Consider the following 18,418-nt stretch of genomic DNA (forward strand, 5'->3'; position numbering starts at 1 on the left):
CATTCTAACAACTTGGGTTGCTTCAACCCCTTCATCTGATTATGATAAAATACCCCCCCCCCCCCCCCCCCCCCACCCGTCTTGTCTGACAAACTGTTCGAGCAGTATCCTTGTACATAACACTATATCAAATTGTTTGATAGAATACAAAGGTTCAACATAGGCATTGCAAACGTAAATACATACTGATACCATAGTTTAGTGGTATAGCACTTCATGTTTGTATAGTGTCATCTTTCTGCAGTCACTTATCAGTGGCAGCTCTTAGATCAGAGTCAGAGATCAGATATCACCAGCATATCCTCCAGTGTGTCTTCAGCCGAGTCCTGTACATAGTTTTTTTTTTCCTATTGTGACAGCTGAAACCTCTCTCACATGAAACAATAGTTTGTATGTGCTCATTCTGCTAATAGAACATCCACTTTCTCATTCAAGTAACCAAAGAGCTTTTTTTATTTCTTCATTTCCAAATTGAAGAATTTTATCTTTGTGAGGGCAGCTCAAGATGTCAAAAACATGCAGAGAGGTAATATCATCTGACGAGACAGCCTTTCTGTCATGTGCACCTTTGCATTTTTTATTAAGTTACCTGTTACAGTTTGGTACTATTGCTCCCCAGTTTGAATGTTTGTCAGCTGGATGTCATTAATTTTTCCTGAAATGAATACCTGGTTCAAAAACCTTTGTTCACTTGGTCCAGCAGTATACTGCAGGTCCTCCAAAACTGAGACGCAGCATGCAGCTTTTATCAGGAATGAAATGAGGAGTTCCTCATTATCTAGTGACACACTTAATAGATTCAATTTCCAGTAGAAGTCCCAACAGGAAGTAGAGAAGCCTAACAAATTTAAATTTCTGTAGATTTTCAGGAAATCCTTAGTTTTAGCAGTGCCATCATCATTTCCATAGCCTGCGTGTTCAAGGTGGGTCACAACAGCTTTCCGTAGTTCGAGAGAGCTTGAATTACACTCTATGTGTTGACTAACCAGCTGACACTCTAGATATCACTGAATTTACAAAAAAATTCTCCGAGAGCTTGTGCTGTTTCTCTCAACATCTGAAGTCTTTTTGTTGATTCATAGTAGAATTTGAAAATATTTCTAACCACAGAGTTAAATGTTTTGAGATGTTCACAAGCATTCAACATATCTTACTGCAAGTGGTGTGTGAGACAGTGAATACTTCCCAGTTTTGTGCCAAGAACTTTCATTTCCACAGCTAATCCTGATTTGTGCCCAACTATATTTGCAGCGCTATTGTAGTAACACTGTTCACGTTTACGTCGCACTGCACTTAGCGTAGACCGGGACTGTGTCCTAGGCATGCCCGATGTTAACTGACTGGGCACGGCCCGTGCTGCCGGAGTTGTTGTTGTTGTTGTTGTTGTCATGCCGGCAGAGGTCGCGTCCGAATTCTCGCGTGCCCTCTGGTGGACGGGACTCTACTTGCGGCAACTACCGTCCGTGACGCACCGTGCCAATGTGCGCCTCCCGCGATCTTTCTGGTGGCTACTACACTCCTCCTCCTTCGGGGGGTGAAGCCACTGTGATCCACTGCGTCGGAAGGTGGAGCGTCGGGCAGGAGCGATGACCTCCACATCCATTGGATGGCCGGAATCGAGGGGATCTGCCAACGCTCGAGCCGGAACCTTTGAATACGGCTGGAAGTGACCCACACGAAGAGGCCCCCGTCGTCCCACAACCGGAGCCCGGGACAGAACGGGCGACAAGCTGTTGAACTCCGGATCCTGTTCCACCCCGGGAGGGGCAAGACCCAGTGGCGGGGACGAAGGGGAAGGGACGACCACAGGTGAACCAACCTCCTGAGAAACCGGGCCTGCTAGGGGGGCCGGCTCTCGCTGGGGCATCTCGAATGATGGCGATGCCGGTGCTGGAGCTACTGGAGGCTACCAAGGCTGAGAACCATCGCAGTGCGGCAGAGGCACAGCGGGGAGAGGAGGCAACGTCCCCTGCGAAACCAACACAGGTACCGGCAATGGGGAAGCCGGTGTCCGAGTGGGCGGAGGGTGGGTGCCCGAACGTGGACGTAGCTGATTTTGGTGACGACGTACCACTCGGTCCCCCGCCTGCAAGGTATAGAGCCGGCGGCCATTTCGGCGCAGGACCACCGCTGGTATCCAACGTGGATTGCGACCAAACCCACGGGCCCAGACCGACATACCCAGTGGAAAGCCAGGTACTCCGTTTTGTGAAGACTGGCGAGGACCAGGCCAGAGGAGATGCAGCAGAGTCCTAGGTTGACGCCCATGGAGGAGCTCTGCGGGGCTGCGTTCTCCCATTGGTGTGGTCCGGTATGCCGTCAAGAAAAACGTCAATGCTTCCTCCGCAGGAAATTCGTGCACATACTTTTTCATCTGCGTCTTAAATGTGCGCACCATGAGCTCGGCTTCCCCATTCGATTGTGGATGGAAGGGGGGAGAGCAAAAGTGCCGAATACCGAAGCGCCTACAAAAATCCTGGAAGGTCTGCGAAATAAACTGCGGTCCATTGTCCGAGACCAGGGAGATTGGCAGACCTTCCACAGAAAAGATTTTTGCTAGTGCCTGGATTGCAACTTCTGAAGTGCTTGAGGAGCAGCAAACCACATATGGGAATCGGGAATAAGCATCAATAACAATGAGCCAAAAACCGTTGAGAAACGGGTCCGCAAAATCGATGTGAACATGTTCCCATGCTTGGGTTGCCGGCGGCCATGAAGAGAACGCCGCCCTGGGAGATGCTTGTTGGCTCGCACACGGGGAACAGGCGGCCACCAAGTTCTCAATTTCTCTGTCAATACCGGGCCAGTACACATGTCTGCAAGCCAATGTTTTAGTACGGGAAACACCCCAGTGCCCCGCATGTAATAACGTAAGGACCTCCCGTCGTAAACTTGCAGGAACAACCACGCGAGGAGCTGTATCATCGGTAGCCAGAAGGAGAACGCCTTCCAAGACCTGGGGGACTGATGACCTTAGCTGTTAAGTCCCCCTTAAACATCCCAACAACCACCACCACCTTCCAAGACCGAGAGGCGGTCCCGTAGAAGAAAATAATTACGAAGAGGGTCCGAGGCCCGGCCCGGAGGGCGGGATGACCACCCCTGCTGAATGAGGCGATTTACTTGCCGGAGAACCGGGTCAGCTGCCGTTTCCCTGGTGACTCGAGAACTAGTGATCGGGAAGCCATCAACCGCTTGGCGGGACGCCACATCCAAATGAAAACACATAATCTCCTCTCGATCGAACGTAAGATCCGGCCCCACTGGAAGACGGGAAAGAGCGTCGGCGTTGGCATGCTGTCCAGTAGGGCGAAAATGAATGTCATAATGGTACTTAGAGAGGAACAAGGCCCAGTGCTGTAGTCTGTGGGCCGCCCTATCCGGAATCTGAGAGGCGGGGCCAAATAACGATATTAACGGCTTATGGTCAGTGATTAACTGAAACTTCGTGCCATACAAGAAAGGGTGAAACTTGGTAACAGCGTAGACAATGGCCAAAGCCTCGTTTTCCACCTGGGAGTAATGGGCCTGCGCGGGACTAAGCGTTTTAGACGCAAACGCCAGTGGTTGCTCGGAACCATCTGTGTTGCGATGGGCCAGGACCGCCCCCACCCCATACTGCGAAGCATCTGTAGCCAGGACCAACGGCTTACGGGGATCAAAAGTAGCCAAACAAGGGGCTGACGTGAGGAGGCCCTTCAATGAGGTGAACGCTCGCTCGCATGCAGGCGACCAATCAAAAGGAACACCCTTGTGCAGAAGGCAGTACAGGGGGTGGGCTATAGTGGAAGCCCTGGGAATGAACCGGTGGTAATAGGCTATCTTGCCTAAAAAAGCTTGTAACTCTTTCAGCGAAGCGGGCCGAGGAAGGTTGACGATACCTTGGACCAAACTTCCTAGTGGCTGGATACCATGCCGAGAGATGGTGTAGCCCACATACTCAATGGATGATTGAAAGAAGGTTGACTTATGCAGGTTGCAACACAAGCCCACAGTCCTGAATTTGAGAAAGAGGGTGCGAAGGTTGTGCAAGTGTTCCTTCGTGCTGCAGCCTGTGACAATTATGTCATCCAGGTAAACCGAGCGAGGTGGCGCAGTGGTTAGCACACTGGACTCGCATTCGGGAGGACGACGGTTCAATCCCGTCTCCGGCCATCCTGATTTAGGTTTTCCGTGATTTCCCTAAATCGTTTCAGGCGAATGCCGAGATGGTTCCTTTGAAAGGGCACGGCCGATTTCCTTCCCAATCCTTCCCTAACTTGAGCTTGCGCTCCGTCTCTAATGACCTCGTTGTCGACGGGACGTTAAACACTAACCACCACCACCACCATCCAGGTAATTAATACAATGAGGAATTGTCGACGTGACATGCTCAAGATAACGCTGGAATATCGCCGGGGCACTGGATATTCCAAAGGCCAACCGCTGGTATTGGTAAAGGCCAAACGGGGTGTTGACGACCGCCAACCATTTGGAGTCCTCATCAAGTGGTATCTGATGATAGGCCTCCGACAGATCGATTTTTGAAAAATATTAGCCTCCCGCCACGGAGGAGAACAATTCATCAGCACGAGGCAAAGGATAGGTGTCCACCACCAACTGGGAATTAATGGTGGCCTTGAAATCGCCACAAAGACGTAATTTTCCCGAGGGCTTCCTTACAATAACGAGGGGTGAAGCCCACTCACTGGAAGAAATGGGAAGAACGAACCCTAGGGCTGTCAGCCGGTCTAGTTCTTCCTTTACCTGAGGGCGGAGAGCCAAGGGGATCTGCCTCGCGCGTAGAAAACGCGGGCGATCCGATGCCTTCAACGTTAAGTGAGCTTCAAAATCTGAAACACGCCCTAGGCCCTCCTCAAAAATATCTGGAAAGTCGGAGATCAAGGATTCCAGTGATTGATAGGGAACGTCTTCGGAGACCAACTGTATGGTGTCAGCGATAGAAAAACCGAAAGCTTGAAAGGTATCCAGGCCAAAAAGGTTAGCTGAGCTCGCATCCCTGACAACAATAAAAGTAATAGGCCGAGTGACTGATTTGTAAGTCACGTCGGTAGTGAATTGACCCAGTAGGGGAATGAACTGCTTACCATAACCGCGTAGACGCCGGTAAACTGGCGCCAACGGGGGCGATCCAAGGTCGGAATAAGTTTGTGCATTCAACAACGAAACTGCCGCACCCGTATCGACTTGCAGTTGTAACCGGCGCGACCGAACCGACACCTCGATAAAGAGTTTGCGTGCCGATGCATCGGGAGCCTGGCCCGATGAAACTTCCTGAATGTCAACGTCCATGTCCTCTGTACCCGCTTCCTTCAATTCTTTTGAGGCTGAGCGGCAAAGTTTAGCAATGTGACCTTTTCTATTACATTTGCGACAAACGGCCCAACGCTGGGGGCACTCTGACCGATCATGATGTATATAGCACGACTCACAGGACGGCAACAGGGGCCGGCGGCCAGAAGTCTGTTTACGCGCCGTGCGGGAGCGGCCGTAACGGCCGGATTGTACCGCTCGCACGTCGTCCACCCCTGACACAGTGGACGCGGCCGCGCCGCCCTGAACCTCCGCGAAGTCGCACCACGCTTCCAGCTGTTGACCTGCTGCGTGAGAGACTTCATACGATTGAGCAATAGACAGGACTTCCTCGAGGGAAGGGTTTTCTAACTGCAGGGCCCGTTGCCGGACCTCCCTATCAGGGGCCGAACGAACAATGACGTCGCGTACCATAACGTGGGCGTACGACTCTCGCGACTGCTCCGTGACAAAATGACACTTGCGATTAAGACCGTGCAGGGTAGCGGCCCACGCCCGGTAAGACTGATGGGGCTGTTTCTTGCATTGATAGAACTCGACCCTAGCTGCCACAACATGCGTGCGGCGGCGATAATATGAAGACAGCAATGAACACAATGCGTCAAAAGACAAGGACGAGGGTTCCTGCAACGGCGCTAGCTGCCGCAAAACTTGATACAGCAAGGGAGATATCCAAGACAAGAAGAGAGCACGACATACCTCCGCATCGGAAACATGAAACGCCTGGAAATGCTGCCGAAGGCGATGTTCATATGCGTCCCAATCCTCCGCCGTCTCGTCATATGGGGGAAAGGGAGGAGGGAACGGCGCCGGAGCAGACGGCGTGGAGAGTGACGCCGGAAGCACTTGTTTCATGGTGGCCATGAGTTCCGTCTGCTGTGCAACCAAAACTCGCACCAAATCCTCCATGCCGTGGAGAAGCTGCGAAACCGGAACAATGACGCAACACGCGAAAGAACGACTCCAACTCGTCACCAATTGTGTAGTAACACTGTTCACGTTTACGTCGCACTGCACTTAGCGTAGACCGGGACTGTGTCCTAGGCATGCCCGATGTTAACTGACTGGGCACGGCCCGTGCTGCCGGAGTTGTTGTTGTTGTTGTTGTCATGCCGGCAGAGGTCGCATCCGAATTCTCGCGTGCCCTCTGGTGGGTGGGACTTTACTTCCGGCAACTACCGTCCGTGACGCGCCGTGCCAATGTGCGCCTCCCGCGATCTTTCTGGTGGCTACTACAGCTATCAGTACCTAAGCTTATAATATAACATTTTCTTTGTATTCACTTGGGTGTATGATCATATCTAAATAATCTGTTAAAGCTGTGAAATAGCCAGAGGAAGTGGAGACTGGTACCTCTGTTACACTTAAAATGTCCTCCTTGTTATGGCTATGATTTGCATCCATGCTTGTAATGTACATATTTGCGTGATGGATCAGTGGATCCATCAGTTAGAAGGCTGAGGTATTTACAGTTCTTTAAATTGTGTATGAGAACCTGCTTCAGTCTATCCGCTATAAAATGAATAAATTCTTTGCACTACACAGTCTCATTTAATTTTCCTGCCAAACACAGAAGGTGCACAGTCTTTAAAATGGCTTCTCATGCCTATGTAAGGTGGTAGGAAAACATTTGACTATTCATTTTTTAATGCATCTGGCCGTTGATGATTCTGTGGACCATTTCATTGCCTTTACATAAGCAACATTTTCATGGTGCTCTTTATTCTGAGTACGCAGAACAAAGGACTTTTTTATGCAGAAAACCTTTTTACCAACTGCTGGTCCACATTACTAGTTTACATGTGTACATAAAATTTGCAAGATGCAAGCTTCTGTTGTATCATCATACAGTACCCACTCAAAATGGCTTGACCAGTTTTTATTAAATTTCCTTTTATTTTGGAATGCTGGTACGGCATTATTGCCTTTCCTTTTAGCAGAGCAGAAAGATGATAGAAGCTGAACACTATTGCTACTGGCCGATTCTGTCTGACAAACTGCAATTTGTTTTTCGTGCACCCAGGGAACATTCACATTGTCCTTCACACTTTGTCACCAGCTTCACTCACTTCATGACTGTGTTTGTTTCCTCTTTTCCATGGTAATAACTACTTCTTCACAAAGTTAGATACAATATATGTTTAGTTAGAAAACAATGTAGGTAACCATAAAACCTGAATACTGGAGGATACAGCCATATCAACAAAGCACTACCATACCATATGTTACTGCCTTTTTTAATGTATGGCGCTGCTCCCTTGTTTCATTAATCAGGAAATTCTCATTGCTGCACCTGTCATAAGTATATATACACTACTGTAGTACATGAGATGTGCATGAGTTTGTGTTGTCTGCACAATTCTGAGCCTAGCCCTAGGGTGTTTAGAAAATAAAATAAAACTTTCATGTAAGCCTGCGACGACTGTTGCCAATTTTCGGGTCGACCGTAAATTTTGCACCATGGTGTAGCACAAAAGGGTCATTCATACTTCTGAAATTTTATTTCTGTTATAAGGTTTGCACCTTAATCTACTGAGTTGTTATGTGTAGCTGGAATTTTAAAGTAGTAATGTATGGTTTGTTTAAATGGAAAATTGGAATATTGACTTTTGGGCAGTCTATCACTGTTGGGAATTCATCTGGAGTTGGTGGATGTAATCCAAAGATTTTACATAGACTGTTCGCAGTAATTAATCTTTTCAAATATTTTATTCATGAGTTGAGGTATTGCATGTTAGCATCATGTATTCAGATGTACTTAAATAAAATTTAAATAACTTTTTGAGAACAGTTGATAAAAAGCATATAAATTAAAATGTGGTCTTACTTCCCATGGTGATAAACCTCAAAACCTTACCCATTTGTTACTGATTTTATCTCTCATTTAGGATTGTTAAAAAACATTTTGTGTCATGTTCAGTTTAACAGTTTTTTTAACGACAGAAGATGTGTTTGGATGGGGCGTATTTTATGACAATACTTGGCCGCAATAGTGTGGCCATCAGCATTGCTGCAGTGTAGCTGCAATAGATTGCAATTTTGTGGTATGGCTGGACGATATTGCTGATGCAGGTAGTTGCCAAGAGGTTGCTGGTCTTGTCCACCAAGGGTGGAGAATATTTCATATTGCGGGGCAATATCTGTCCTGCTCCTTGCCTGTAAATGCTTCTCCCTCGCTCTTACCTTTGCTTCCTCCTCATCTCACTAACAGGACTACCATCCGTGTCTGAGCAAAAATAATATTGTTTTGCATTTGTTCGAAAGTTTGTGTGCCTGCACATAGCCATGTGTTTAATAGTTGTTTGTTGTGTGCAGCAATGGAGAAGTGGAAAAACCAGAGAGCAATGAATTTTGTAAATGTGATTCACCTACAAACAGAGCTATGCGATGTCAAAAGTAATATATACAAAAATTGCATCTGAAAAAACAATTGACAAACTGTTGCAGGTGAACTTGGAGTGAAGAGTGGAAGTGCAGGTGACTTTTCACCCACACGATTTGCATTTGATGGCATGAGTTTCATACTGTCTTGAGACATACCAGAAGCAGGAATTGATAGTGTAAACAGTGGTGTGTGCTGGTGAACAAAAATTGTCCTCTTATTGAAAATTTCCCATAGAAAATTCTTTCAGTCCTCCCAAATCATTGCATACATCTGGTACCATAAGGGCTTATTGAAGAATAATGAACTTTAAAGGGAGACATTAAACTTCTATATGAATTACCAGTAGCTAAAAACTGGGTGATCACCAGTCAAGTTGTAACTGCTATACACTCTTTTGTATTTGCATCGGTTTTAGCATTTCTCAGACCAATTGCTTATATGAAATACTGGAAATTTTATGATTCTTCAGTTTCTCCCAGCGTATTTCTTGCTCGAACAGTCCATGGGTGTACCGCTGGTCCATAGTGTCCAACGAGCACAATATTTCAGCGATCAGACATGTCGCCATCATCAGGTGTGCTGACGAACTGAGCTCTTGAGCATGGGTGGCCGTCTTAAATCCACTCCCCTCACGAGGCGTTCTCTCCGTGGTCCGCACCCATGCATCAGCGGTCGTTGAGACGCTGGCGTCGGCGTCTGTGGTGGCGTCGGTGTAATTGCCTTATCTATCCTAGTCACCCATTCGTTTCCTTTGCTGAACGTCATTTTAATTAGACTCAATGCTGGTTCCCATGCCGTGCTGAGGTTGTAGCCGCAATCTTGGTTGATGAGTCCGTCCCAAGTACGAATTTCGATAGCCTCCCTAACGACGCAGTCCCAGTATTTAGATATCTGTGCCAAGACCGTGGTATGTTGGTAGTCCATTTTGTGATTTTCAAGCAAACAGTGCTCTGCGACCACCGACTTGTTGGGGTACCAAAGTCGAGTGTGCCTCTGATGTTCTCGGCAACGATCTTCAATGGTGTGCACTGTCTGTCCAATATAAGTCTTCCCACATTGACACGGAATTTGGTATATGCTGGCCTTCCGCAAACCGAGATTGTCTTTGACACTTCCCAATAATGCTCGTATTGTATTTGGTGAGCAAAAGACAGTTCCTACTGAGTTTTTCCTCGATATTCGTCCTATTTTCCCCGATAGTGCGCCAGTATACGGTATATAGGCAGTGGCTATCTCTTTCTCCGTGACTTCTTCCATCTCCACACACTGTGCTGTAGAGGTGGGGCAGATAGTGAGTCTGATCTGCCATTCCAAGTACCCGTTTTTCCAGAATACAATTTTGAGGTGTTCCAGCTCTTGGAGCAGACTCTCTGCGTCAGAGATGGTGTGCGCACTGTGCACCAGTGTTTTTAGCACCCCATTCCTCTGCTCAGGGTGGTGGCAGCTATCTACATGCAAATACAGGTTGGTGTGCATTTTCTTCCTGTATACCCCATGGCCCAGGGTGCCATCCGCTCTTCTTCTGACCATTACGTCCAGGAATGGTAATCCTCCTCCTGCTTCGGTCTCCATAGTGAATTTTATGTTCGGACGTGTGGAATTTAGATGTGTAAGGAAGTCTAGGAGCTTGTCCCTTCCATAGGGCCAGATCACGAATGTGTCATCCACATAACGTAGAAAACAAACAGGTAATCGGAATGACAGATCAGACGCGCTCTCCACCCCACCTTTACAGTACAGTGCGTGGAGATGGAAGAAGTCAGGGAGAGAGAGATAGCCACTGCCTATATACCGTATACTGGTGCACTAGCGGAGAAACTAGGATGAATATTGAGGAAACACCGAGTAGGAACTGTCTTTTACCCACCAAATAAAACATGAGCATTATTGGGAAGTGTCAAAGACAATCTCGGTTTGCGGAAGGCCGGTGTATACCAGATTCTGTGTCAATGTGGGAAGATTTATATTGGACAGACAATGCGCACCATCGAAGATCGTTGCTGAGAACATCAGAGGCACACTCGACTTGGGTACCCCAACAAGTCGACGGTCACAGAGCACTGTTTGTTTGAAAATCACGAAATGGACTACCAACATACCAGGGTCTTGGCACGGACATCTAAACACTGGGACAGCATCATTAGAGAGGCTATCAAAATTTGTTCCAGGGCGGACTCATCAACTGAGATTGTGGCTACAACCTCAGCAGGGCAAGGGAACCAGCATTGAGTCTAATTAAAAAGACACTCAGCAAAGGAAACGAACGGGCAACTAGGATGGATGAGGCAATTGCACCGACGCCACCACAGACGCCGACGACAGCATCTCAATAACTGCTGACTTGTGGGCACGGACCGCGGAGAGAATGCCTTGCGAGGGGGGAGGGGATTTAAGACGGCCGCCCGCACTCAGGAGCTCAGTTCGTCAGAGCACCTGACGATGGCGACATGTCTGATTGCCGAAATATTGTGCCCGTTGGACACTATGGACCGGCAGTACGCCTGTGAACTGGAAATTTTGTTGCATAAAAAAGGATGCAACCACAAAGCCCAATTACCCTTCTTCTTTCTAAATTGATTTCTTTTTTGAAAATATAAAATAATTGCATAGATCAAAAATCTACTCATAAAGTGGCGGCAGGAGAAAACACATATAAAGGTACTGACATTTTCAAGCTTTCTGAGCAAGTGCCTCTTTCTTCTGTCAAAAGGGTTTAAGAGTATGGAAGAGAGGTGAAGGAAAAGGACTGCTGGGTTTTAGGAAATGGAGAGAGTTTGAAAAAATTGCCCTGATTAGGGGAGATTACCAGACGGGATGAGAAGGAAGGAGATGGTAAACACGTGGAAGGCAGGAAGTTAAAAAACACAGTATGGAAAGGAGAGTTAAAAAACACAAAAGCTTAAAAAATATTGAGGTAATGTGGAAATCGAATATGAGGCCATGGTGGTAGAAGACAAATGCAGCAAAAATGATGAGCAGACCCAACAGTCACAAAAAAGAAGAGAAGAAACTATTTATATTTTGACAAAGCTAACATCATAGTATCACAAAAAATTTGGTTTTGACCAATTTGACCAGTTGATCGGTCATTAAGGCTTAGTTTTCTGAGTTGAGAGATTCGCTTGTCTCAAACTCTTTCAGGGTTAATTCTTTCCCATTAGGTGCTACATGTAGGATTTGGGGAGACTTGAGCATGCTTTCACAGTGGCCATAAGCGCTAATATGTTCAGCGAAAGAAGAGTTATTCTTTACAGTGCCCTTTTTGCAAGAAAGTGCTCCTGAAACCATATTTTAACATCACTTGTTTGTCCAAAATATGTCTCTGATATTAGCTGTCCCATTGATTAGTGCTAGATAGGTTTGCAAATAAACTGTGATGTAACGAGATTAGTCATTACTAATTACAGATTATCTGAAGACGCGCTAACTGTGCAAAACTTGTCGTTAATAATGAAACACTTGTGACAGAGACTGTTTTCTGCTTTTGATACTTTAAAGTAATAATTTTGTTTGTATGTGTAAAATTGCTGTTCTTGATTGTAGGAATTCTTGATATCGCTTCCCTTACAATGAGACTCTTTGAAACAACATATGCAGGTGTGTAGGTTAGGGTCCCAGGTATTATCACAGCCTGCAGTCCTTTACCCTGTGGGCGCCCATTCACGAGTAATAAAAAAAATAATTTCCTGTGATCCACTACATCACTAAAGCTCAATTACAATACCAGTTATTACCACAGTGTTAGTTTTGCTACTGGCTCCTTTTAATTTCAGTTGTGTATGAGAACTAGTGGGCTTAGAAGCAACAAACACCATTATTCAGCATGAAACTATCAATCAGCTGCTCAAAATTTGAAGTGCTCCCTGGGCACATGCAATATTATGCTGTGAAGAACTAGTGATTCTTTGGGACCTGTGCTAGTGGTTGAAGGCACCATGACAGCTGTGGAATAAGGGAACATTATTGCAGATCATTTGCGTCCCTTCATACTTGATATATTCTCCCACTGCAGCAATGTCTTTCAGCTTGAAAACTGTCCATGTCACAAGGCCAGAGTCACACTACAGTGATTTGAGGAGCACGATAAGTGAATTCATGTTAATGTCGTGGCCACAAAATTTGCCTGATCTGAACCTGATGGAACATATCTAGGATGCTATCAGCACAAGCTCCATCCCCAGAAACAACTGGCCCCTAACTAACAGGAATTATGTGACCTGTGCATAATCATCCAGTGCTACATACCTCTGAAAACTACCAAGGACTTGTTGAATTCATGACATGCAGAACCACTGTTTTCTTGCATTCTGTAGTGGACCAACACACTGTTAAACACATGGCATAATGTTTTAGCTCATCATTGTCTTTTATGCCATTTATGTGAATGCTACTCAGTAATATTTCATATAAAATATTTTTTGCAGAGCAAGCAATACATTTGTAAGTCTGCTAACACATACCTTTATTATTAAGCTACAGACTATAAAACTAAGCTTTCCCTTTTGTCACATGATATCCTGCGGACCATGGATGAAGAGCAACAAGCACATTCTGTATTCCTAGCTTTCTGAAAAATGTGCAACATGGTGCCTCATTGCAGACTGTTAACGGAGGTCCAACCGTACAAGATAGATTTCCAGATATGTGAGTGGCTTGGAGGCTTCTTAGGTAATAGAGTCCTGTATGTTGTCTTCAAGGGCAAGTGTTCATCAGAGACAAAGGTATTGTCAGGAGTGCCCCAAGGGTGTGTGACAGGATCCCTCTTGTTCTCTATAAAGGTGAATGCTCTGTCAGATAGTGTGAACTGCAGTGTACAACTGTTTGCTGATGATGCTTTAGTATATGAAAGTATCACCATTGAGTGAATGTGGAAAAATATAAGATAACTTAGGCAGAATTCGTATTTGGTGTGATGAATGGCGGCTTGCTCTAACTATACAAAATTTAAGTTAATGCAGATGTGTACCAAAAACAATCTTGTAATGTTTGAATACAGTACTAGTCGTGTGCTGCTTGATGCAGTGAACAGGACAGAAGTGGGAAATACAAATGTGTGACCGGTTTATTGGGAGAATTTTAGGAACATTTGGCTCATATATGAAAAGGACCATGTGCAGGACAGTAGTGGGAACCTTTCTTGAGTAGTATTTGAGTGTTTGGGATTCCCACCAAGCCAGATTAAATGAAAATCTTGGAGCAGTTGTGAGGCGCGCTGCTAGATTTGTGTTACCATTAGGTTCAATAGAATGTGAGCATTGTGGATATACTTTGTGAATTCAAATGGGAATCACTGGAGGGAAGGTGATGTTCTTGTTGTGAAAAATTTAGAGAACCAGCATTTGCAGCTGACTGCAGAATGATTGTGCTGCTGCCAACATACATTTTGCATGAGGACTGCAAAGACAACATGAGAAATTAGGGCCTGTACATAGACCATGTAGATAGTCGTTTTTCTCTCATTCCATTTGCAAGACAAGTGGAACAGAAAAGGCAGTGACTAGTAGTGGTACAAGATATATGCCCCATCAAGCATTTTATGGTGACTTGCAGAGTATATATAATGATGTAGAAATGCAATGTGACTGAAGGTGGACTTCATACCCCAGAACTTCATTTAATCATAAGGCACGGCACAGATTCACACAATGAGTAAAATTAAAGAAAGAGTGCATTTCTCAGTTACTTTTGTTTCGACATGTTGGTTCCTAATACAGCAACTTAAATGTTTTTCTTAGAATAATCCCTTCTTCCTAATACCAAATTACCTCTCTCGACCTCTGTTTTTATTGTTTTTTGTGCTCTTCCGTGCTTTTCTACTACAATGTTTCATTATTTTAAATATAAAATGGAAAATCCAGGATAGAATGTAACAATATTATGAAAAGGATAGTTGCTACTCACCATATAGCGGAGATGCTGAGTCACAGATAGGCACAAAGAAAAGACTGTCAGAAAGTGAGCTTTCAGCCAACAAGGCCTTCCTTGAAAATAGACATCACACAGACACACATGCTCATGCAAACACGACTCACACACATACGATCACAGTTTCTGGTGGCTGAGGCCAGACCAGGAGGTCTTGCCTTAGCCGCCACAGACTGTGGTCACATGTGTGTGTGTGTGTGTGTGTGCGCGTGCGTATGTGCACGTGTGTGTGTGCATGCATGCATGTTTACATGTGTGTGCGTGCGTGTGTGTGTGTGTGTGTGTGTGTGTGTGTGTGTGTGTTTCTATTGTTGACGAAGGCCTTGTTGACCAAATGCTCACTTCCTGACAGTCTTTTCGTTGTGCCTGTCTGTAACTCAGCATCTGCACTACATGGTGATAACAATTATCCTTTTCATAATATTATTATTTTAAATAGTGTTTTTAATCATATTTATGTACTGTTTACTGAGATAGTATTTTATTTGTTCCAGAGGTTTCCAGCTATTATTGAATCTCGCAATTTCTTCCTAGACTGGCTGAAGAAGTACGTTATCATCAGAGTGCAGTGCTTTTTTTATGGGATTCTTCTCACACGGAAATATACTGTGAGTGTTCATTTGCTGCGCTGTACTTGTTTTGTTGTAAGCAGAGAAGACGAAAACCTGTTGTTGTGTTGATTATGGTTTAAAAACAGTGCAGAGAATTTTCATTGTTCAGATAATCTGTTATGCTACAATCCATTACTTATCATGTGTAAGCACTGAGGTCTGTTTCTCATTTCTGGTGATTCTGAATGTGCTTTACACCCTCCCACCCACCTTCCCCCCCCCCCCCCTCCCCCTTTCTTCCACTTAACTTTCTACTGATAAGGATCGCTAATAAAAGAGACATAGTAATTATTATTCCACAGTTGATGTTCATAAAAATTTGTTGTTTCAAGTTATACGACAGTGAATGCCAAATGGTGGCTGCTGCTACTGCTGTTGGTAATGATCATCGGCAAACAATGAATTATTTAAGGTCTTGGTCACAAACTGATTTATTAACACATTTTGATATGTCATCGTCAGATATAGAATGAAGTACAAAAATGGCACATAAGGTATTGAGAATACAGCTCTCATATATGTGGAACCATGTGCAACATCCAGGGCATCATGAAGTAGGCAATGTGGCATCTAGCATTCAGTGCACCTGGCTCCACATGTTCCACTTTTGTATTGCTCATTTCTGTACTTCATTTTATGTCTTGATGATGATGTATCAAAACATATCATTAAATTAATTTGTGACCAAGATCCTCCACATTTCAGTGTAATGCCAATTCTGAATGGTTGTGTGCTCCATAGATGGAAGCATTTCTCTATCAAGTGAAGAATAAGGATGCTGTTTACATTACAAGATTTTACACGATGTGAGTCATACCACTCTCTTCTCAATAAATTATTTGCTTAAAAAATGTTAAATTTTTCAATGTTGGAAGTTCCTGGTTGGAAACAATAAATAAAAACAAGGAAACACAACCTCTCACGTGCATTCTGTTGGTGCATGTCACAAAGACCCACATAACAGAAAATTCCATTAACTTTTGACAAAGTGTCATCATGACTCCGGGCTGTGTGTGTGAACTCCATGAGCTGCCCCCTCTTATTGATGATATACCAAACTTATAATCATCCAAAATGTCTTTTAATCACCATCATTCTTTGCCTTTTTCCTGAAGGCACATTTTTTCTAAATAGCCCAAAAATAAAAAGTTATGTGTGATTACAGACACAGAATGGCTGGCCAATACTTACTTGCAGGAGGCAAAATTCTGCCACATATAAATGTAGGAGGAAAAAGACCTACCTTAGTTTTCAGAGAAGTGTTAGTTCATTCCCCAGTAAAGAAAGAGGTGTAGGCTGAGAAAAGGTAGAAAGGAGAAGCAGATCACTCAATACCTCAATATGAGAGGGACTCATTTGTGGTGAATACTAGAGAAGACTAATAGGAAGTGGGAAAGTTGCTTGTCAAAGATAGTACATCGGTAAGCACTGTGGCAGCATCTCTAAAGATGATAGGACTAAGTGTCCACCCCCTGGTAGCTGAATGGTCAGCACGACAGAATGTCAATCCTAAGGGCCCGGGTCGATTCCTGGCTGGGTCAGAGATTTTCTCCACTCAGGGACCAAGCGTTGTGTTGTCCTAATCATCATCATTTCATCCCCATCGATGCGCAAGTCGCCGAAGTGGTATCAAATCGAAAGACTTGCACCCGGTGAATGGTCTACCTGACAGGAGGCCCTAGTCACATGACATTTACATTTTTATAGGACTAGGTGAGAAATAAAGAAACATTAGGATGACATGAAGTGAATAGTACAATTAAGTAGTAGGAGGCGAATGGAAAAGGATATGGGGATGGGAGAAAACCAAAAAGAGAGAAATGTAAGATCAAATGTTGTTGTTGCTGTGGTCTTCAGTCCTGAGACTGGTTTGATGCAGCTCTCCATGCTACTCTATCCTGTGTGCAAGCTTCTTCATCTCCCTGTACCTACTGCAACCTACATCCTTCTATATCTGTTTAGTGTATTCATCTCTTGGTCTCCCTCTACGATTTTTACCCTCCACGCTGCCCTCCAACGCTAAATTTGTGATCCCTTGATGCCTCAAAACATGTCCTACCAACCGATCCCTTCTTCTAGTCAAGTTGTGCCACAAACTTCTCTTCTCCCCAATCCTATTCAATACCTCCTCATTAGTTACGTGATCTACCCACCTTATCTTCAGCATTCTTCTGTAGCACCACATTTCGAAAGCTTTTATTCTCTTCTTGTCCAAACTGGTTATCGTCCATGTTTCACTTCCATACGTGGCTACACTCCATACAAATACTTTCAGAAACGACTTCCTGACACTTAAATCTATACTCGATGTTAACAAATTTCTCTTCTTCAGAAACGATTTCCTTGCATTGCCAGTCTACATTTTTTATCCTCTCTACTTCGACCATCATTAGTTATTTTGCTCCCCAAATAACAAAACTCATTTACTACTTTAAGCGTCTCATTTCCTGATCTAATTCCCACAGCATCACCCGACTTAACTTGACTACATTCCATTATACTTGTTTTGCTTTTGTTGATGTTCATCTTGTATCCTCCTTTCAAGACACTGTCCATTCAATTCAGCTGCTCTTCCAGGTCCTTCGCTGTCTCTGACAGAATTACAATGTCATCAGCGGACCTCAAAGTTTTTATTTCTTCTCCATGGATTTTAATTCCTACTCCAAATTTTTCTTTTGTTTCCTTTACTGCTTGCTCAATATACAGATTGAATAACATCGGGGACAGGCTACAACCCTGTCTCACTCCCTTCCCAATCACTGCTTCTCTTTCATGCCCCTCAACTCTTTATAACTGTCATCTGGTTTCTGTACAAATTGTAAATAGCCTTTCGCACCCTGTATTTTATCCCTGCCACCTTCAGAATTTGAAAGAGAGTATTCCAGTCAACATTGTCAAAAGCTTTCTCTAAGTCAACAAATTCTAGAAACTTAGGTTTGCCTTTCGTTAATCTATTTTTTCTAAGATAAGTCATAGGGTCAGTACTGCCTCGTGTATTCCAACATTTCTACAGAATCCAAACTGATGATCCCCGAAGTTGGCGTCTACCAGTTTTCCCATTCGTCTGTAAAGAATTGGTGTTAGTATTTTGCAGCGGTGGCTTATTAAACTGATAGTTCGGTAATTTTCACATCTGTCAACACCTGCTTTCTTTGGAATTGGAATTATTATATTCTTCTTGAAG

General features: G+C 44.6%; 1 protein-coding gene across 3 annotated transcripts in view; it reads left to right on the plus strand.

The window, feature by feature from the left end:
- LOC126484170 (structural maintenance of chromosomes protein 6) overlaps positions 1–18,418 on the plus strand; it is a 198,795-nt gene that overhangs the window by 138,630 nt on the left and 41,747 nt on the right. For all 3 annotated transcript variants that reach the window (XR_007587821.1, XM_050107576.1, XM_050107577.1), the window contains one exon: positions 15,118–15,231. Coding sequence is in view for 2 of the 3 variants with exons in the window: in XM_050107576.1 (XP_049963533.1) it covers positions 15,118–15,231 (114 nt within the window). In the remaining variant the exon portion in view is untranslated. The remainder of the gene's footprint in view (positions 1–15,117; positions 15,232–18,418) is intronic.

Source organism: Schistocerca serialis, chromosome 6, assembly GCF_023864345.2.
Source record: "Schistocerca serialis cubense isolate TAMUIC-IGC-003099 chromosome 6, iqSchSeri2.2, whole genome shotgun sequence".
Lineage (NCBI taxonomy): Eukaryota > Metazoa > Arthropoda > Insecta > Orthoptera > Acrididae > Schistocerca > Schistocerca serialis.